Raw genomic sequence first — 23500 nt, 5'->3', positions numbered from 1 at the left:
TAAAAGGTATGATCTGCCCTTGACAAAGGCAAACTGGGTTGGATCCAATGTCTGTAAGCCCCCTATGTCTTTATTTATGAGTTCCATTATGATCCTCTCCATAGCTTTGCAGACCAGGCTTGTTAAGCTGATGGGGCGGTAATTTCCAGGGTCAGTGGAGGCACCGCCTTTGTGAAGTGGGACCACAGTTGCCGTACGCCACTCCTTGGGTACATATCCTGAGGTGAGGCTAAGATTAAACAGCTGCCCTAACTGTGGGTTTAATTTCTCATTGAGTTCGTGGAGCACACAACCGGGGACACCATCTGGTCCCATAGATGCTGTGTTTTTCACCTTGGAGAGAGCAGTTTTCACCTGAGCATTTGAGATGTTTGGGGGAGCTACAATCCGCTGGTATAGCTATCTCTCCTTTTGGGGGGGGGGGGGATTTGCACTGAACCTGTCAGCCAGTATGTTGGCAATGTCTGTTGGTTCAGTGATTTTTACATCATTTTGAACTAATTCTGAGCATATCTGGGAGTTTCCTCTCAGGTTTCTAACATAGCTAAAAAAGGCCTTATGATTGTCTATTGAGTCCTTAGTGACTTTTCTCTCAAAATTTGCCTTGGATGATTTTATGAGTGATCATAGTTTTTTACTTATAATGATCAAGGGTGTCTTCCCTTTTAAGGATTTTGCTCTATCTTGTAGTAGCTTTCTCCTTTAATTGTAAAGCTTGTTTATAGCTGGGGTCCACCAGACTGGGCGCTTGCCTTTGTTGCAAAGAGTCTTTGTTTTGTTTGGGATTGCCTGATCCATGCAGTCCTTGAGGTGCTGGTAGAAGGCATTTGTAAGTGATTCAGCAGCTTGGGTAATGGTTTCCGCTGGCTCGGGGGCCTTGAAGGAAACCACACCAGTCTTAAGAAGTGTGAAGTCGGCTTTTGAGAAGTTCTTCACTGTGGTCTTTTTTATCTGGGGTGGGGGCGGGATGTGGACTTCCAGTGAGATTAGTTTATGATCTGATCTCACCAATGAGGGGTATACTTCCGGTGTTGAACATTGTGTCCCCATGTTCATGATGATGAGATCTAGTATGTTTTCTCCTCTTGTGGGGATGGTGACTAGTTATTCCATGGCATTAGAGTTTATGAACTCTAGGAACCTTTGGGCTAGAGTGTTGGGGCTTGAGTAATGATCCCAGTCTATATTCATATAGTTGAAATCACCTAATATGATGGTGTTTGGAGATACATTTATCTCCTCCAGTGTTTTCAGGAAAGCTGTGTGAGGTTCCTGAGTTTGAGAGGGTGGCCTGTAACATGCTACAAATTGCAGAGCAGTCTTGCCTACGGTTAATTGTACCTGGATGGTCTCCGATGCCTCGTGCGTTGCCACCAACCTGGAGGTGTGGGTATCCTTGATGAATATGGATACCCCCCCCTCGTTTCTTGGTGTGGTCTGGATTTTGGGGCCGGAACGCATGATATGAGGTAAAACCTGATAGTGCCGGGGTGCTCTCAGGAGCCTTGAACCAGGTTTCAGTCACAGCACAGACATCGATGTTCTCCATACTGAGAAGGGCTTCGAGTGCGTGCATCTTGAGGTTGAGACTTCTGGCACTGAGCAGCATTACCCTTAGTTTTTTTTCTTTTTTGTGTTCTAGGGTGGTAGGTTTAGAATTTGAGCCTTGCCTAAAAAAGGCACTATGGAGGTGGCAAGAGCCTTTGATCAATTACTTACTGTTGTCTTCCAAACAGGTTTCAAACGAAATGTTGTAACATGTCCCTCATAAACAGCACTTGATTCAGGGAAAATGTCCTCCTTCAGTTGTCAGTTACATTCTTAGTCTCTTAGGAAAAATGTCCTCCATAATTGTTCGTCCCATTCTCAGTCCCTCTAGTTTTCAGTTTGGTGCAGGTTTGTTGTTTGAGAAGTCATCAGCTGTTGGGTTGTAGGGAAATGTGTTGGTCTCTCTCATTTGGCAGGACAGTTCTGATATTGGAGGCATGAATCTAGGCAGTAGATCTCTTATGGTGAACTGTAGTAAGCAAAACCAAGAAATTTTGTCTGGAAAATGATGTGACATATACGAAATAATGTGGTAGATGGCTTTGGGATAGATGCACTGAAGATATCTGAACATGTTAAGACTGCAAAACAGAAATTTAATTCTTTAAATATTGTTTAATAACTACCTGCATATCAAGATTTGCTGGAAGGGAGGTAGCTGGCATTCATGAGGGAAAAACTTTTTAAGTACACATGTTGCACTTTTAATGGTAAATAAGTATAATGCATCTGGTCACTTAAATCTTGTCTCAGCAGTAAGTTTAGCTAGCTTAATTTTTATGGTCTAATTTATTTTCTTTACAATTCCTGAAGCTTGTGATATATGCTGGCAGTGGCACTGAACAGTAATAATCAAAAAGTTTACAAATCTGTTGAACAGCAATTATAATTCTATTTTTAAAGAAAACGATGACTATGTTCCTGTAGATGATGTTACGTTCATGCAATCAATACAGTGAAACATAATAATGTCTCAATAAATATTTTACTGTATTAACTCTGATTGGTTGATGACAGTGGTCTGTTTGTAGGTGTCATTAATTCTGTTTTGAAACCTGTTAAAAGACTGAAGGCAGTATGGTACAACAAAATAAACTTGTAGAGAATTTCTTAGAATCAGTGATTGCATTGTTCTTGACACATGGGTATGCTTTAACCCATACAGAAAAAAAAAGTCAGTTAATGCCAAACATATTTAAATCTAACACATACAAGTAACTTTATGAAATCTATCTGCACACAATAAAAAGGTCCCCATGTTTCCTGATATGCTGTGCAGGGACGTGCAGTTTTAGAAATATTATAAGACAAACAAATATAACAGGTACTTACTAGGTGCTGAATAGCTTTGGAAGTGTAAGGAGCATACCAATCAGTTAAAATCTGTTTCAAGACTGTTTTTTTTTCCCCAGATAGGAAAGCAAATGATAAGCCCATGCCAATTGAGGTAGAAGTAGTAAGTCTGGGGAGTGACAGCAGCTATCACGGATCCACCTTACCTTTCCAGAGTTGGCAGCTGAAAAGACAAAATTCTTGGCACAGAAATAAATACGTTATCAATTTCCAAAGGCTACAAAAAGGAAACTTGAATAGGATTTAACAAGGCAGCTAATATTTTCTGCACTGTAAGAAAATAAAGTGTAAAAGGTATTGTACAGCAATACAGGAGGGTAGGAGCAAGGAGTCTGATAAATAGTAACAGTCTGATGTGGTAGCTAGTTTACAGGCTTCAGTATTACTGCAGCTACTAATTCAGCAGTTTAAGCTGAAACTTGTCCATGTAACTGTCCAGTTAGTAAAAAATCTTATTTTCAGCACAGACAAAAAAATGCTGCTACACGTAGTCCATTTTCTTTCCTGATACATGATCCATCAACGAATAAAATCAGATCAGGATTCTGTAATGGAATGTCTTGTAGGTCTGGTCAGGAAACAAATGGTTAGTAATTAAAAGGCAGTCATCCATTTTTTTCCTCATTTGCCATATGATGAGTGAAGCTGGATGCCAAGGTGGGTAAACGATCTGCAAAGAAAGGTTATTAAGTAAAGTAATTTAAAAATGTACTGAATTGTAGTTGGTTCCTGCATATGCATGGAATGTGAAATTGCAAAAAAATGCTACTGCTGTAAGAACCAGCTTGGTAGTTATGGTTACATTTCTGAGGCATGGGGAAAGGCCGTCCGACAATGAATTCAACTTTGTGCTATAATAAGCCACGGTCTGAATCATTTATTATGCCTTTGGGCTAGCAGTCCTAAAGCTACTTTAACAGTACCACATTAACCTTGTGTTCAAAAATGCATAGGTCTGAGAAAGACATCCTTAGTTATTTTTTTCTTCCAAACCTGGCGAACAGGATAAAGGGATCCCATTTTACTGGTTTGTACTGCCTTTTAACCTCTTTACCTGTTGCAACAGTTTTATTAACATCCTGTAACCCCCCTTAATGCTGACTTCTTTTTCCTTTTAGGCACTTCAGTGTACAAAGAATAAAATACTGCCATTTGTTCCCTACTTCCTTTGTTTTCTTTTCTTTAAAAAAATACCTTTCAATTTCATTAATTTATCCTTATCGTAAGTTCCATTAAATAGAAATAACCCACCAGAGTAATTCCTAGTAAGTTGAAACCACTCAAATACAACTTTCTTTACCATAATTCAATACATAAAATATGCAGGTGTTCCCTTTTCAGGGATTTGATCCTGCTTACTTATCTTTGTTTTCATTTTTCTCAGTCTGTCTCTCTACAGTCAAACTTTACACAAACAACAAAAAGATCAGTCGCACATTAAAGCAGCACAAAGAAACGGTAACAAACAACTCAATCAACAAACAGTAATGCCAGATATGAAAACATTTTTTTTTTTACCAAAGCCATTTTCCCATCTCTAGCATAATATGTTTGCACACCCTGAATAGTTAAGTATCCGATCTCTGACTGTTTCATACAAAACAGTATGGAATTTACAGAAGAACTTTATTTTCTATTAACTTTAAAGCCCAAGTTAGCTAAGGTGGAAAGTATACAAACAGTGTCTGACAAGCAGTCCAAGAATTAGAATCTAAAAGTAAAGGATCTGCGTACTGTATAGGTACAAACCCACAGGGAAATTGTATTTTTATCAGTCCTTTATTTCTCTAGAAAATAAAGTAGGAGCCGATGCATAACTCTGTGGTAAGTGTGTCAGTATATTGCTGCCCTCTATAGGTGAAAGTTAACAAGTACTGGCTGGGTGGATGAATGGGAATAGAGAAAGCTGAGGAAATATTTATAACTGAAAAGGTAGTGGCAGAAGGTGATATGGAGCTAAGAATAGTTGAAAGGACAATAGAGAAAGAAGGTATAACTACTGAATTTACAACTTTAGGTCTTCTACAAATCTGTAAGACTCTTTAGATAGTTTCTTTACAGATAAATTAGGGGTATTATATGGGCTGTTCTTGGGTATTATGATTCTTGCATCAAAACAGAACCCACGCTACTAATTTTATTCCAGACTCAGCTACAGCACAGAGAGGATACTGAGGTATGGCTGGAAGACATTAGATTTTAAAGTTATTTGAACAGATAGTGATAGTGCATTTATAATTAATCCTACGTCATTTTTAGGAGTTGTCCAGATGTGAGATGATAAAGATTCCAAAGTTCTAATTCACTATTTTAATTACTGTCAGTATTTTGGAAAAAAATAATTTCTCCTCTAAAGTATCTATGCTTAAGCAGAACGGTGTAAATGGAGATGTGTCAGGAAGTTTCAAATATACTCTATTGAATATAGTGCACTGTAGTTTGCAAAGCAAATTTTCGCCTAAAAGATTTAAAGGTGCAGAAGTACTGACAAGGAAAGCATGCTTTTATTTAAGGATACTATCTGCATAGGGATATTTTCTGTTTCTTTATATTTTAAAAGGACTTTTAACACTTTCATAGCGTGGATCTACTGGTACCTGTATCGATCAAAGATGGGACTTTACTATTATTTACTTTAATATCAACAAAAGGACCTTTTTGTTTTAAGGGAAATAGTTGAAATACTTTGTTGAAGGCTATCTTATCTACTCTCTTTACAGGCAGGGGGTTGCCAAAGGATATTCTAGACAAGCAGCTGATTTTCATCCTCTGGTCAAGCTTATAACTGAAGAAGAACCCTAAGTATTCTGGCATATTTTGCAGGATTTGTTCTTATTAAAGGAAGGGAATCTAGGATACTCTGAAAAATTCACTGCTGACCACAGCCATACTGTATTTAACTGAGTTTTTAGTTTGCTGTATTGTGTTTTAAACTTTGTACTATTTATTTATACACACACACACACACACACATATATATATATATATATATATATATATATATATATATATATATATATATATATATATACACACACACAGATATATATATATATATATATATATATATATATATATACACACAGATATATATATATATATATATATATATATATATATATATATATATATATATATATATGTTTACTTGCCATGCATTAAAAAGCTGACCAGCAGCTTACAGGTACTTTATTGCCTTTTTCGCTTAATCTCTTCTGCAGCTTAACTAAAATGTTTTTATCAAAGCTTCCCAGAAGGGGAAAAAATAGCTTATCATTGTTTTCTGTTAATTTGTTTTACTTTTATAGATTTGCAACTTTTCCTGTTGTAATGTTGGAACATATATTTTGCTGGAGTGCTCTGTTTTGTTTCTTTTATGGTACAAGATTTTGATCCCATTTTTAGAGAAATAAGTCGATTTTAGCCAGAATTAGATGTTAGTTATTCACTTTCACGCATAATACCTTTTTGTATTTTACTTGTAAAAAGCCCCACTCTCATGCTTCTAGTCATTCACACCAATGTGCAGAATTCTTTGCTCTGCAAGACCCACTCTCATACCTCTAAAAACTACCTCTTGCAAAGTGAATTTTGCAAAGAACCCCCTCACATTTCCATTCATGCACTACAAGTACAAATTTCTTATTTGCAAAAACCCATTCTCACGCTCAATGACATATATTTTCTCAAAAATAAATTCCTTCCCACTCTCATTCCATTAGTTATTATAAAGACAGAGATGAAAATAAAAAAAAAATCTTACCTTTCAGGAGCTTATTCTGCAGGAAAACAAAAATTAGATTAGTTTATACAACACTCTGGACCCCACCCAGTTCGGGTTTGTGAAAGGCAGATCATGACTTTTGAATCTGATCGACTTCTTTGAGGCAGTCACCAAAGCCATAGACGAGGGTAAGTTTGTTCACACAGCCAATCTTGATCTCGCCAAGGCTTTTGACACCATCCTCTATTCTGGAATTATAGCTAAACTCACTAAACTAGGTATAAATCCCCATGTCACAAGATGGGTTACCAACTGGCTCACTGACAGAACCCACACTGTAAAAGTTGCAGACTCCAAATCTGACTTCAAACCAGTGACAAGTGGAGTACCACAGGGTTCAGTCCTGGGACCTCTCCTGTTTGGTATCTACTTCTCTGAAGTACAGGCTAACACAGAAGGCCTCTGGCTAATGAAGTTCGCAGATGACTGCAAACTAGGAGCTATAGTTGAGTCCACAAATGATGTGGACATCCTACAGAAGGGCCTCACTGAGACAGATGCCTGGTGTCAGTGGCATGGCCTCAAGCTCAATGCCAAAAAGTGCATTGTCATCCCCTTTGGTAAAAACTCTGTACCCATGAACTACCACATAAACGGCAGTCTACTTAATGTTGAATGTGTGATAAGAGACCCAAGTGGACAGTAGTCTCTTCTTTGATAATCACATCGCCACAGTAGTCAGGAAATCCTTCTATGTGGCACACCTCATCACAAAAGGGTTCTCATCCAGGAAAAAAGAGGACATTGTTCCCCTCTACTCGGCACTCATTAGCCCCATTGTAGAGTACAATGCCCCTTTTGGAATGTACCTCACAAGACATCTGCAGCAGCTGGAAAGGCCACTGAAGTACCTCACAAAGAGGATTACTGGCCTCAAACAGATGCCCTACACTGACCGTCTCAAAAAACTCCAGCTTTACTCTGTAGCATATCGCCTACTCCGAGGAGATCTCCGCCTAACATATAAAGCTATGTTAAACCCAGAGCTGTTGGACATGCTCCACCTTAAGAAATCCCATTCCCTCTGAGCTACACATGCAAGGGACCTAAACCTTGCCACCACAATACACAGGACATGCTGGAGGGATAGATTTCTGTCCCAGAGACTTCCTATACTCTGGAACAAGCTACCCATCTACGTCAAGCAAGTTCCTTATTAGCATTCTTCAAGAAAAATCTTGATGAGTGGATGGGAAATAGGAAATACACCCCAGGGATCACTTCTGTGGCTCTGCTCAACAGGGGCACAGGAAATTAACTTTCTTGGGTGGCGTAAACCAGGGAACCTTGTTGGCTAGGCTTACTTAGACCCGTGGGCTGATGGCTTAGTAGCTACCTATGAACTCATCTTTGGCAGGTTGATCTTTTATACAGTTCTTTGTTGTCATATCCATTTGAATCTATGTCACATCATGCAAAACTGTTTGTTTTAGTGAAAACTCTCAAAGAAACAAACAGCCCCCCAATACTCCCCTAAAATATGCCAGTGTATGCTTGTAACACAAAAGATGGAACTATATATTTAACAAAAAAGCTGTTATACATAAAAGGTAGGAATAATAACTTTTTAATATATTGATGCTTTCTGTGATGTCTTTAAATGTCAATGGTGTCACAGATAAATACAAAAAAGAAAGAGTACTGAACTATGTTAAAAATGTACAGTGCAATTAGCTATGCTACAGAAGACACATTTGGAAAGAACTGAACATGTGAATTTGGGGAGGATTACACTGGCATATTTGTATATTTCACTGAAAACTGCTATAATAGGGCTTAAGAAAATTCTGGGAGAAATAATCAGTTTTCAACAAGGAATATTACTTATAGGTGGAGACGGGAATTTGATCTGCAACATTGACCGTCTGGGGAGCCCAGAAGGGAAAATATAACAAAGGAGAGTAGATTTTTGAAGAAATATATGAAAATATTTCACATGGATGATGTGAATTCGGTACTAGGAGCTTGGAGTGAATTTACATAGTATTCTCCAGTATGCAAAAATTAGGCTAAACTGGGCAGAATTTACATTTCAAGGAACATGAGTTTAATTGCAATTCTTGATAAGCACCCAATAACTATTTCAGATCATGCCCCAATAATAATTAAAATAAAAACACAGGGAAATAAAATGAGACACTGATATCTTTCCTACCTATCTGTTGAAAGAGAGGTATTTAAGGAGTGGGTAGTGGAAATTATTCAGGAGCTATTAAAGAATGTAGAAACGTATTCTAAAAATATATCTAAACTCTTGGCTAGGCTTGTAAGGGCCCCAGGGCCATTAGCCTAGTAATCTCCTATGATCCTATAAATATTTCAGAAATTCAATGAAAGTCTGTATAAAGCAGAGAAATATGGAAATCAAGAAAATGTACCAATGGAAATGTTTATGGAAGAATTAAATATGCCAAGGTTAGAGGTAAATGAGGCTCAATTACTAACAGTTAAGATAGGAGGAGATTAGATAAAAATGGTGATGTATAACCAATCTACAGGAAACTATCCAGGAATAGATGATATTTATGTGGATGTTTGGAAGCTAGGAGGAAAAAAACTGATGAAGATCTGGAAGGTTTTGTTTAACAGTATTTAAAGAGGAAGAGATGTACCAACATCCTAGAAGAAAGCAGTGGTGGCTGTAATACCTAAAGAGGGTAAAGAGCCATCAGATCCAGCTTCATACAGGCCCATTTCAATACTAAACCATGATTATAAAGTGTCTATGTCTATAATGGCTAAATGAATGGCAAAAGTGCTGACAAAATTGATAGATATGGATCAATGTGGTGTTGCGGAGGGGAGGCAAACATTTGCCAACATTAACAGAACACTGGTGATCATGAGGGAAGCAGAATGTAAGAAAATACCACTGTTGTTGGTGGGTCTTGATTCAGAGAAAGCATTTGACACAGTAAGCTGGGACTTTATGAGCAGGGTAATGGAAGCATTTGCATTGCCTGATAAAATTATAAGGTGGATTAGGAGGATATATGAGTGATTTTAGGTAAAAATTAAAGTGGGTGGAATCCTCTCTGATAATTTCTTCTTGAGCAGAAGAACCAGGCAGGGGTATTCCCTCTCCCTTTGTTATTTGTATTATATTTAGAACTGTTTGCAAAGAAAATAAGAGACTCCAATATTCAAGGATATCATTGGTATGGTAGTCAAGAAAAGCTGGCTCTGTTTGCAGATAATATTATTTTATACCTGACAAAACTAGAAAAGGACATTACAGTGTTGTGGAACATTTTGAGACAGTTTCAAATATTTTTGGGATACAAAATTAATAATTTAAACAAAGGCAAAAGTGATAAATTATTGTGTTTTTGTCTTGGTTTAGTTTCTACATTTTTTTTGGGTTTCTGATGTCATGTCAAGATTGGAACCCAATTCCTAAGTCAGTATATGATTAGAGTTCATGAAATTAGTATTGTTTCAGTCTTTGATGTAAGCCAGTAGTGGTCTTTGAGTACCCGCATTATGTCCAAAAATGCCTCCTTCTATAATTCATACAGGGTTACATATAATGGCAGCATATTTAAGTATGATTGTAAATCCTTTTTTATCATTCTTGTTGCTCCTAGTGCTGTTGGAATGTTATGGGTGTCTTTCGTCTACATTGCTCTCCTTTCTGCTTACAAATCTTGGTATTTTATGACTTTGTGTCTCTCTGTATGTAAGATGCTGTAGTCAGGGTAGGGCAAATTTAGTGATCAGTGCTACTTTTGTCTTTTTTCATAGACTACCTTATCTGTTTTTCTTGTATCTGTTTATGGAACTGTTGGTACTGGGTGATCCCATGTGTTATAATCTTCAACATTATCTTTGATGGCTTGGGGTTCATGTTTCCTGCACTTCAAAGCTACTTCTTTATTGTAAGGTTTGCACAATCCCTAATGTAACAGTCTTACTACATTATTATAAATTTCAAGTATAAAGACCCTCTGTTGTGAGTGTATCACTGCCAGCAGCAAGATGTGTGACTGTTTTCAGTTTTGTTTTACAAAGCCTGCATTTGTCTGTTTCTCCAAAGTTTTCAATGGACTTTGTAAGCTAACATGTATGTAGTCCACTGTCCTGGACCGCCATTGATAGCCTTTCATCTTTTGGTTTCAGTTCACCTTTACCTAATCATTCCTGTTATTGTCAGGTAAGATCACTACAGCCTCTAGTCAACCAGCCCTGTTTTTCAATTATCCAGTCCCCTGTGCAGTCCAGCTTCTCTGACCACCTGAAAGGCTTCTTCTTCAACTCGCTGTCAGTAAGCCTAGGCAAGAGTGTAGCTAAACATACTCAGTGTACTCAATGAGTACATTTCTTCTGAGCATCTCTTTGAAACTTCAGCACTCAAAAAGCATAGAATGTTTAGGACTGAGTAAATGAACATTTACAGTAGAGGTATATAAATAATGTTTGTATGAAAGAACCACACCTCTAAAATAGCTTTTTATTGGTTTAAATTGTAACAGTTGAAAGTAATGTGTCCTCTTGCAAGAAGCTGTATCAATAATAATAACAGCAATGGGAGGGTTCAAAAGTGGGGGCAGCCTAGTGACTTTTGTCCCCTTATCCACCCAACAACAACAGCCTTTGAAAGCTGGTTTGAGGGGGACATCAGAAGCATACTGAAAAGATACCCAAATAAATGATTTTACAGTCTAGAGAAAAATAAAATACAAGCCCAAAAATTCTAAGTAGTAACAAATCACTCCAAATTATGAAGGCTCATAAGGGCTGGAGTATTTTAATTACTGATATAGACAGTTATAACAACAAAATTGAATTTATTCTGGACATTCAACAGTTTTATGACAAAATCAATCTTGTGCATGTGAAAGTAGCCTAAAAACTCATTTACCAACAGTTAGAAAAAGTTTATGAAGTGAATCTTATAAGCTGCAAACTGATTGAGTTCTTTACCATACCAGAATACCCAATTTTTGTGTAATCCCAAAACCACGCCAAAATGTCCTGGACCCACCTTATAGACCAGTTATTATTAACAGTGTCTCATTTACAGAGCTGATTTCCATCTGCCTTAAAGTTGAAATTAAATGCCTGGGAGAAAGCAACAGATCTTTCATACTAGACTCCTTAGATTTTCTTGGAAAATAAGATTTTGAGCTCCACCTTTAAACAACACTTGCCACCATAGATTTTGAGGGCCCGTGTACTGTCCTCCCATTTCAGTCCTGCATGCAACCAGAACCAAAAGCCTGTTCAAAAGATAGAGCTTTACTCCCTGGAGATCTGAATGTTTTAGAAAAATGTCTGGACATTTTCCCCAACAATTATTATTTTCTATTCAAAAGCAAATGCTACAGGCAATTTACCAGGGTAGCAGTGGGAGCAGCCATGGCTCCCAGCCTAATTAATACTACATTGGGAAAGTGGAAGGAAGATTTTATATACAGTTCCAGATTCTACAGGCATATGAAATGTTACCCAAGGTTTATAGATGATATATTTATCATATAGGATGGAGAAGACATGGAGCTCTTAGAATTCTACACTCATATTAAAAACTCCACCACCTTTCTAGGATTTATGACTAAGTACAGCTGTGGCTCTGTAAACTATCTAGACCTGACTATTACCAAGAATCTGTCATCCAAAACACAGTGCAACAATCTGTACAGGAACCCCACCAGTGTAAACTAATTACTTCATTACAAGAGCATGCACCTATATATTACCAAGAGAAATGTGGTCAAATCTCAAGGGATGAGGATCACCTGTGTTTCCAAAGCTACCATGAACTTTACACTAAACCTAATCAACCTAGAAAAAGACTTATTGGCAAGAGACTACTGCAAAAAAGTTCTCAACAAAATCTGTGACCCCATCAGGAATACAAAACTCAGTAATGACCCTTCCCTTTTTGGCACCACAGACTGGGAATAGAGATGACTCTACATAGACCCACAGGAAGAAAGAATAAAATACATCATGGTACTCAGTTATACCATAGACTATAAAGAAATAAAATAAACAAATTATCATCAATAAGCAGTTAGAAAGAGTCCTTGGTTGAACACCAAAGTTTGCCTTTAAGAAGCGGAAAATCATTTGATACTACCTTGAAGCGAAGAAACAATCCAAAAACAACACAGAGAAAGTCTTAAATACAGACCACCGGACTGCAGATTTTGTGAGCTGATAAGTGGGAAAAATCATTTAATTGTCCTAGTAAAGTGGGAAAAATTAGTTTAATTGTTCTAGTATTGGCAAAAAATATGACAGCTCTTCTAGAAGTGATTGCAGTGTTGAAATGGTCATTTACCGGGCACAATGTACACTTTGTAACAGTTTCTACGTAGGAAAAACTGTCAGTCTCCTAAAAGTCTGAATGGTACACCATATTTCTGATATTAAATTAAAAGTTCTAAAGAATCTGTTAGCCAAACACTGCCTTGATTTCCCAAAGCATACACATTTTATAATTCATATGCTGGAAACAGTGGAAAGAGAGCTCCTCCATGGCAAAATAAATGTTTTTGGAAAAGAGAGAACTTAGTTGGCATCTTAAAGGTAATGTTTTTTTTAAAAGCTAGGAATAAACATCTTGTGGTCCATTAAAAGTATGTCAAACTTAAGGAAACTTAATCACAAAAGCTATTAAATCCATTTTTTACATTGTATATTTTTGTAATTTTTTTAGTCCATTTTGAGCCTGCTCTAGATAATTGACTATTATGTGGAATGTTTTAAAGTACATTTCATACTTGCTAATTTTCCTGTCATACTAACAATAAAGTTACCACACTAAAGGATTAATATCAGAGTTTAGGAAAACAGAAAGGAATAGAGGGATCCTAAGTGAAAGACCAGAACTGATAGAATCTAGAACAGAAGCTGCTGTTAAAAAAGGGACATATAAACTATTGCATAATAACTATAGAAATCAATCAGAGGAGGATAGAAGGGATTGGGAAGACAGAATGGAAAAGCAATTCACAAAGAAACAATAGGAGGATTTAGGCATAGCACCCCAATATCAAGAGAATCTAGAACGTTAGGATCTTTGCTTGGCAATGTTTGTATATGTATTGTTTTACCCCAAGCAGACTCCAAAGAATTTTTCCTTAGGTAGATCGCATATGGTGGTGGTGTGGAAGAAAGAGGTAATTGGTAACAAATTTGGTGAGTGTAATGAGTTAGCGAACTTTACATTTCCCTACAGACTACTCTGTCAGAAATAATGGCTGAGCAAATTGGTTTAACTAAGGAAGTGATTTTTTGAGCTGTGATACAGAATTGGAATTGTCTAGATATAGTAAGGCCTTGCTGAGTTTAATTCTGGTGGCTGTCAAAAAAGCACTTACTAGAAAATGTAAATCACAGTCTTGAAAACCATAGTAGAAGTAGTGAAAATAGTAACAGAGATAAAAGAACTGGAGGTGGGATCGTTAGAAAAGGGTAGGAGTAAATTACATTAAAAAAATGGGAATTGTTGGAATAATACATGCAAAATAATGTTTTGAAGGAGGAACGAGGTTTAAAGGAAGGCAGGAATTGAATGAGATCTGTAACATCTGACTAACAATGACTGTATAGAAGATTATAGGTGATGTATGTTTGCAAGTGAAAATGTCAATATTGTTCGTTTTCATTTATATAAATGTATGATCATCTATGTCATAAGCCATAATTTAATAAAGATGTTTCTTGTTTAAATAAAAAAACAAATAAGGTTACCGTACTAGAATCAGGACACCTGTATGACCAGACCTCATACAAATGGATAAGTAGCAAGGACTCCTACTAATAATGTCAAATTAAGAGCTAAACCATTAATGAAGTTTACTAAAGTTTACTCAAGTTATAACAAGCGTTAAAAAAGCGAGGACTTCAATTGTGAAACAAGATTCATTCTACGTAATGATTTGCCCATTATTAATTTTTTTTTATTGACCATTCTTACTAAATAATCTAAATTTACTACTGTGTGCACTTTGTTAAAGATGAATCTGAGGAAGCATATTATGCAAAAGAGCTTTATTTTACACACCGGTAACCCTTTGTTTAAATATGTTATTAAAACATTTGGAATTATTTAAAATCTGTTCCCCTACAAAGACAGGATCAGATGCCAAATGGCAAGTCTTAGAATGTAATTGGTCACTTATTCATATTATTCAAGTAGAGCATAACCACCTCCACCAACTGCATGCCATGGCTTTCATCCTATCAAACGCTTGTGCAATGACCCCACCCACTTTTTTACTGGCTATAAAAATTCATGTTGTTTGACTGTGGTACTCATATCAGAAAAACAGTTATGCTACTGCACTTATCCATCATTGAATAAACCTGTTTTAAAAAAGAACAACCTGCATCTTATTCTTCAGAAAGCAAAGGGATGATATAATCAAAGGTAAACCTAACAATTGAATTTGAAGTACCACGGGCAACAAACTTTAAGGTGTAAGAAGACACTTCTGGCTGGTTATATTTAATTAAATGATTCCTATAAGTTTATTACTTCCTATATGCCTGGGGGTAGCATTTTGAGGGTTGAGTACATTTTTAAAATGACAAGTGGGTGGTGTGGGCAACAACATTAGGTTTGAGTGGAAATGTACATTTATGGTTACACCCCTGGGCTGAGGCTATATATTTATTTGTGGAGAAGTTGACCCAAGTTAATCCTTCACTTCCCTGGTCTCTAGTCAGCTGAATGGAGCTGCAGCCACCACCTCTTTGGATCTTTGTTGGCTGGTATTTAGCTTTTTTGACTATGAGAGCAGCATAGATGTAGTTTTAATTCTCCATTTGTTGTATTGTTGACTGAAACCACTATTAAACTTGGAAATCTTGTTCAGAGGTTTTGTGCATACTGGGGCAGACTGCAGAAGAGTTTGTTGGACAAAATCTTTCATTTAGAGTCAATGACGTGCTTGTGCATACATGGGCAGACTACTGAAGGGACATCACTGGAGCAAAGATTTTATTTGGTGTCAGGGACATGCTTGTGCATACGTAGGCAGACTACTGAAGGGATCACTGGGTTTCATTTGGAGTCAGGGACATGTTTGTGCATACGTGGGCAGACTGCTGAAGGGATCACTGAGAATATTTCATTTGGAGTCAGGGACATGCTTGTGCGTACATGGACAGACTGCTGAAGGGATCATTGATGAAAATGTTTCATTTGGTGTCAGCGATATGCTTGTGCATACATGCACAGTCTACTGAAGGGGTCATGGGGGAAATGTTTCAATTTGAGTCAGGGACATGCTTGTGCATACATGGGCAGACTGCTGAAGGGATCATTGGGGACTACTTCACTTAGAATCAGTAAAATGCTTGTGCGTATATGGACAGATTGTTTAAGGGATCATTGATAAAAATCTTTCATACATGGGCAGAATATTTAAGGCGTCATTGGGGGAATGTTTCATTTTGAGTCAGTGATGTGCTTGTACATACATGGGCAGACTACTTAAGGGATCACTGGGGGAAAATATTTCATTTGGAGTCAAGGATATGCTTGTGCATACATGGGCAAACTACTGAAGGGGTCATTGGGGGAATGTTTCATTTGGAGTCAGTGAAGTGCTTGTGCATACATAGGCGGACTACTGAAGGGGTGATTGGAGGAAATGTTTCATTTGGAGACAAGGACACGCTTGTGCATACACAGGCAGTCTGCTGAAGGGATTGAGTCGGTGAAGTGCTTGTGCATACATGGACAGATTGTTGAAGGAATCATTGATGAAAATGTTTCATTTGGTGTCAGGGGCATCCTTGTGCATACATGGGCAAACTACTGAAGGGATCATTGGTGGAAATTATTCATTTAGAGTCAGGGACATGCTTGTGCATGCATGAGCAGACTATGGAAGGGATCATTGGGGGAAATGTTTCATTTGGAGTCAGGGACATGCTTGTGCATACATGGGCAGACTGCTGAAGGGATCATTGGGGGGAATGTTTCATTTGGAGTCAGTGAAGTGCATGTGCATACATGGACAGATTGTTCAAAGGGATCATTGATGAAAGTATTTCTTTTGGTGTCAGGGACATGCTTGTGCATACAGGGGTAGCCTACTGAAGGGATCAGTGAGGGAAATGTGTCATTTAGAGTCAGGGACATGCTTGTGCATACATGGGCAGACTTCTGAAGGGATCGTTGGGGGAAATGTTACATTTGGAGTCAGAGACATAGTTGTGCATACGTGCGCAGACTACTGATGGGGTCACAGGGGGAGGGGTTTCATTTGGTGCCTGTGGTGTGCTTGTGCACACTTCAGCAGATTACTGAAGGGGTCATTGTGGGGAAGTGTTTCATTTTGTGCCAGTGGAGTGCTTGTGCACACTTGAAAAGACTACTGAAGAGGTCATGGGGGAAATGTTTCAGTTGGTAACAGTAGAGTGCTTGTGCACACTTGAGCAGACTACTGAAGGGTTAATTGGAGGAAAATGTTTCATTTGGTGTCAGGGATGTGCTTGTGCATACATGGGCAGACTGTTTAATGGGTCATTGGGGGAAATGTTTCATTTGGAGTCAAGGACATGCTTGTGCATATATGGGCAGACTACTGAAGGGGTCATTGGGGGTATGCTTCATTTGGAGTCAGTGAAGTGCTTGTGCATATATGGGCAGATTGCTGAAGGGATCACTGGGGGGAATGTTCCATTTGGATTCAAGGACATGCTTGTGCATACATGGACAGACTGCTGAAGGGATCATTGATGAATTTTTTTTCATTTGGTGTCAGGGATATGCTTGTTCATACCTGCACAGTCTACTGAAGGGGTCATGGAGGAAATGTTTTATTTGGAGTCAGGGACATGCGTATGAATACATGAGCAGACTACTGAATGGATATTTGGGGAGAATGCTTCATTTGGAGTCAGCAAAGTGTTTGTGCATACATGGACAGAATGTTGAAGGAATCATTGATGAAAATGTTTCACTTGGTGTCAGGGACATGCTTGTGCATACATGGGCAGACTACTGAAGGGATCATTGGGGAAATGTTTCATATGGAGTCAGGGATATGCTTGTGCTTACATGGGCAGACTATTTAAGGGGTCATTGGGGGAATGATTCATTTGGAGTCTGTGAAGTGCTTTTGCATACATGGGCAGACTACTGAAGGGGTCATTGAAGGAAATGTTTCATTTGGAGTCAAGGACATGCTTGTGCATACATGGGCAAACTGCTGAAGGGATCGTTGGGGGAATGTTTCATTTGGAGTCGGTGAAGTGCTTGTGCATACATGGACAGACAGATTGTTGAAGGGATCATTGATGAAAATGTTTCATTTGGTGTCAGGGACATGCTTGTGCACACATTGGCAGATTACTGAAGGTATCAGTGGCGGAAATGTTTCATTTAGAGTCAGAGACATGCTTGTGCATACATGGTCAGACTGCAGAAGGGACCATTGGGGGAAATGTTTCATTTGGAGTCAGGGACATGCTTGTGCATACATGGGCAGACTACTGAAGGGGACATTGGGGGAATGTTTCATTTGGATTCAGGGAAATGCTTGTGCATACATTGGCAGACTGCTGAAGGGATCATTGGGGGCAATGTTTCATTTGGAGTCAGTAAAGTGCTTGTGCATACCTGGACAGATTGCTGAAGGGGTCATCAGGGAAATGTTTCATTTGGTGCCTGTGGTGTGCTTGTGCTCACTTGAGCAGACTACTGAAGGGGTCATGGGGGGAAATGATTCAGTTGGTACCAGTGGAGTGCTTGCGTACACTTGAGTAGACTACTGAAGGGCTCACAGGGGGAAAATGTTTCATTTGGTGTCAGGGATGTGCTTGTGCATACATGAGCAGGCTGTTAATGGGTTGTTGTGGGAAATGTTTCATTTGGAGTCAGGGACACACTTGTACATTCATGGACAGACTGCATGAAAATGTTTAATTTTGTGTCAGGGATATGCTTGTGCATACATATACAGTCTACTGAAGGGGTCATGGGGTAAATGTTTCATTTGGATTTAGGGACATGCTTGTGTACATAGGCAGACTACTTAAGGGATCACTGTGGGAAAATGTTTTATTTGGAGTCAGGGATATGCTTGTGCATACATGGGGAGACTACTAAAGTGGTCATTGGAGGAATGTTCCATTTGGAGTCAGTGAAGTGCTTGTGCATACATGGGCAGACTACTGAAGGGATCATTGGGGGGAATGTTTAATTAAGAGTCTGAGACATGCTTGTGCATACATTGACAGATGTTTTAAGGGATCAGTGATGAAAATGTTTAATTTGGTGTCAAGGACATGCTTGTGCATAAATGGGCAGACTACTGAAGGGGTCCTTTGGGAAATGGTTCATTTAAAGTCAGGAGCATGCTTGTGCATATATGGGCAGACTACAGAAGGGATCATTAAGGGAATTTTCATTTGGAATCAGGGACATTCTTGTGCATATATGGGCAGACTACTGAAGGGGACAATGGGGGAATGTTTCATTTAGAGTCAGGGACATTCTTGTGCATACATGGGCATACTGCTGACGGGATAATTGAGGGGAATGTTTCATTTGGAGTCAGTGAAGTGATTGTGCATACATGGACAGATTGCTGAAGGGATCATTGATGAAAATGTTTCATTTGGTGTCAGGGACATGCTTGTGCATACATGGACAGTCTACTGAAGGGGTCATGGGGGGGGGGGTGTTTCATTTGGTGCCTGTGGTGTGCTTGTCCACACTTGAGCAGACTATTGAAGGGGTCATTGTGGGGGAAATGTTTCATTTTGTGCCAGTGTAGTGCTTGTGGGCACTTGATCAGACTGCTGAAGGGGTAATGGGGAAAATGTTTCAGTTGGTACCAGTGGAGTGCTTGTGCACACTTAAGCAGACTACTGAAGGGCTCATGGGGAAAAATGTTTCATTTGGTGCTAGGGATGTGCTTGTGCATACATGGGCAGACTGTTTAATGGGTCATTGAGGCAGATGTTTCATTTGGAGTCAGGGACATGCTTGTGCATACGTGGGCAGACTACTGAAGGGGTCACCGGGGGAAATGTTTCATTTGGTGCCAGTGGTGTGCTTGTGCACACTTGAGTAGACTACTGAAGGGGTCATTGGGAGGAAATGTTCCAGTTTGTGCCAGTGTAGTTGTTATGCACACTTGAGCAGACTACTGAAAGGCTCATGGGGGAGAATGTTTTATTTGGTGTCAGGGATGTGCTTGTGCATACGTGGGCAGACTGTTTAATGGGTTGCTGAGGGAAATGTTTCATTTGGAGTCAGTGAAATGCTTATGCATGCATGGGGAGACCACTGAAGTGGTCATTGACAAAAGCTTTCAGTTAGTGTCAGGGCTGTTCTTGTGCATACATGGACAGACTGCTGAAAGACGTCATTAGGGGAGTTTTCATTTGGAGTCAGGGATGTTCTTGCATACATGAGCAGACTACTGAAGGGATTGCTAGGTAAAATATTTGATTTGGAGTCTTACTTGTGCATACATGGGCAGACTTGGTCATTGGAGAAAAAATACATTTGGAGTCAGTGAAGTGCTTGTGCATACTTATACATGCTGCTGATGGTATCAGTGGTGAACTGATACATTTTGGTGCCTGTGCATTCTTGGGCATACTGCTTAAGGGAATGGTGGGGAAATGTTTCATTTTGGTGCTTGTGCACACTTGGACGTACTTCTGAAAGGATCCTTTGGAAGTGTTTCATTTTGGTGCTTGTGAATACTTGGACAAACTGCTGAAATGATTGATGGACAAATTAATTTAATTTGTGTCATTTTAGTGCTTGTGCATACTTAGACAATCTACCAAAGTGGTTGTTTGGGGAAATATTTCATTTGTGTGTCAGTGAAGTGCCTCTGCTTACTTGGACAAACTTCAGAATGCATGGTTTGGGGCATGTTCATGGATTACGAGTGAGATATGAAAGGTGAAGCACCACGTTCCGTAAGGGTTGTGCGTACTAAACAGATACTGGACTGTGAATTGCAAGAACACCCCATCAGCATTCGCTGCATTACAGAATTTTTTGTTTGCATCTCATTATGTTTAAGACCTTACACATCAATGACCTCCCTAAATCTTGCCTTTGCTAGACTCATTCATAAACATCAGGGATACGCCTATCCCATTAGTACAAATAACAATAAATACCAGCCTTAAACCTCTTTTCTAGATGTAGATTGCAACCTAACCTACATAAAATGCTTCCCAGGGCTCTTGTTTTTAAAGTGTTCTCCCTACAGTTGTCTCATCTCCAGTTTTGTCCTTCTTCCCTTTCATGTTACTAGGTTACCAGTAGATATGGCAATGAATCAGATCTCCTATCTTGCTCTGTGCACATTTTCGGTGCTCTGAGCTTTTCCTTATAATCCATGTCTCCTACTTGCATTACCATTTCTGTAGCCCTCTGCTGCACACTGTAAAAGAGCGTGGTGTCCATCTTCCTGTATAAGCTCTAAGAATGAGAACAATATTCAGGCTACAATTTCACTAACACAGTACGTAAGAGTCAGGGGCATTCTCTGTATTCCAAATTCACTGTGTCACTGCCATCTCTGCCTTTTCATTCAGAACAGCAGGATTCCATTTGGGAAAGATTATAATGTACAGATCTTTTTCTTCCTCTCATGGCTTTCCTTTTATTGTATGAATTATGATCAGAGTCCTGCTCATTATGCAGAGATTGCATTGATGCAGCCTGCACACTGTGTTCATAGGTTCATAGGTAAATACTAGGCTGGCTGCCTTTGAGGGCTATTTTAAGCCTAACCAGTTTTTCTAAAAGGTGAGAATCAAACCTTCTACCTTGTGTCTGTGAAGTAAACACCTTAACCATTATGCCAAACTTAATAGTTCAATATATTTACAATAAACTAAACTGAAGAAACTGAAGAATGCACACATTTTTTCTGATAACAGTTCTTTTTAATTCAGCTATTCATTAACAAGATAAGTGAATTGGCCCTTCTTAGACCTTTCTTAACTAGGCCACAAGGGTGGAGAGAAATGTTGATATTGATAGAGATGGATAATTTTGATTAGGTAATCATCCTGCATGCTTTTAAGAGACAGAAGGAAGCTGAAAAACTCTTAGAAAACCTGCTCAGACATGGCAAGAACATGCACGCTTCACACAGACAGTGACAGGAGGTTAGGACTGGATCCCACACACTGGTGTTGTGAGGCAGTAACTTTATCTGCTGAGTCAATTTGCTGACCAGACATCTATGGTGATGCACTTTTCATTGAGAGTGGGTGAGTTACATGCATCTTTATTATGTAATATAAATTGTCACAAGTCTGTCATGTTGGTTTATGCAATTCCATGGCAATAGTGGTAGGATGGTGTGATTCCTAAGCTAATAGTCTGTTGTAGTACAAACTACCATTAGAAATGTAAGCTGATTTGTGCCATATAATACTGTATAAGATAAAAATACTTCATTAAAAACAGCAAGATGTTTCATGGGGATTTCATAACACTGGGCTAGTTCAGTGCCGTATATCGATAGTGCTCAGATTACAACAGTGGCCCCAGCACTATGACAGTTCCCCTGCCATGATTACCAGGCACAACTTTGTCAGTGGCTTGTAGCACACCAAGGGCATAAAAGCTGTGACTCATTTATTACTTTGTCTGTCTACCTGTGGCTCTGTTCTGCAGCTTCCTCTCTGTATCAGTAAGCTAAGTTAGCTCAAACAAGAACCACAGCACCATTTTAACCCAAACGCATGTACAGCTGCTGCATAATGCAGCATATTTATGAATTGTTCTGGTATGCCCTGCATAGCTGTGTGGGTATTAGAGCAAGCTTATGTGGTTTCAAGGGCTACAGAAAGGGAGGAAGAGATAAGGACTGCCCATTGGATAACAAGAAATATTTTAATAGGAGTGATGGTAAAGGGGTGACTTGGAGAACAAGCATTATTTTAAACATTAGGGACTGTAGTAAAGGGGTGCCCCAGCTACAAGCATTCACTTTTTTGATATAAAGGGTGAGAGGATTGTTCCTAAACATTGACCAGTACAATAATCATTAGGGAAAGAGAAACACTTAGATCCCTGACAATTGGTACTGCTATATATAAACCTGTCTAGGGGAGGGGAATTCTAGAAATGAATGTCACTGGATGTTAAATTCTGGTGGGGTGATATGATGCTTTTGCTCCTTATGCCTCTCTAGCTTTACTAAGTGATATGACCAGAAGGACAGAGGGCATAGCAGAAGTGACCACTATTTTACCAATGATAATTTTAATTTATGCATTACCTGAACAGACAATGTCATACATTAGTGATCTTGACTACCTAGTGTAACCTATGTCACACAATATTCATACTGTTCATAAGTCCAAGTAGATTTTTTTATTTTGCCTTTTAAAAAATTACTTAAGGGCCATCAGCTTACCTCATAAATGTTACTTTTTAATATATTAATCTGTTGATATCACAATCTCTGAGAAGTTATTAACTGGAACTCATTAAGTAGAAATGTGAGTCTCTGTAATGTCCTTTATGAATCTTTACTTTAAAACTATAGGTCTTAAAATGCAAATGCGTGAAGTACAACCAGGGGAAGTTTATACCTATGAGTGGATAGTATACCCAGAAGATGGACCTACAGCCAAGGACCAGAGATGCCTCACAAGACTATATCATAGTGCAGTGGATGTAACAAGAGACATTGCGTCTGGGCTTATTGGACCACTTTTGATATGTAAGACTAAATCACTGGATACAAGAGGTTTGCAGGTACAGTACATAAAGAAACCTGATATTGTTTTAATATTATAATGACGTAACTGACATAAATTGTAGCTTTAAAATTGCATTTTCCATTTTAAAAAGTAAAT

At 38.7% G+C, this 23500-nt stretch overlaps 1 protein-coding gene across 3 annotated transcripts in view; it reads left to right on the top strand.

Annotated features, from left to right (window-relative positions):
* Nucleotides 1-23500, top strand: part of F5 (coagulation factor V) — a 1256984-nt gene that overhangs the window by 503871 nt on the left and 729613 nt on the right. For all 3 annotated transcript variants that reach the window (XM_044072364.1, XM_044072363.1, XM_044072362.1), the window contains one exon: nt 23188-23399. In XM_044072364.1, the coding sequence (XP_043928299.1) occupies nt 23188-23399 (212 nt within the window). The remainder of the gene's footprint in view (nt 1-23187; nt 23400-23500) is intronic.

Source organism: Protopterus annectens, chromosome 5.part0 (assembly GCF_019279795.1).
Source record: "Protopterus annectens isolate FY-2018-M chromosome 5.part0, PAN1.0, whole genome shotgun sequence".
Taxonomy (NCBI): Eukaryota; Metazoa; Chordata; order Ceratodontiformes; family Protopteridae; genus Protopterus; species Protopterus annectens.
This window is presented reverse-complemented; position numbering and strand designations above follow the sequence as displayed.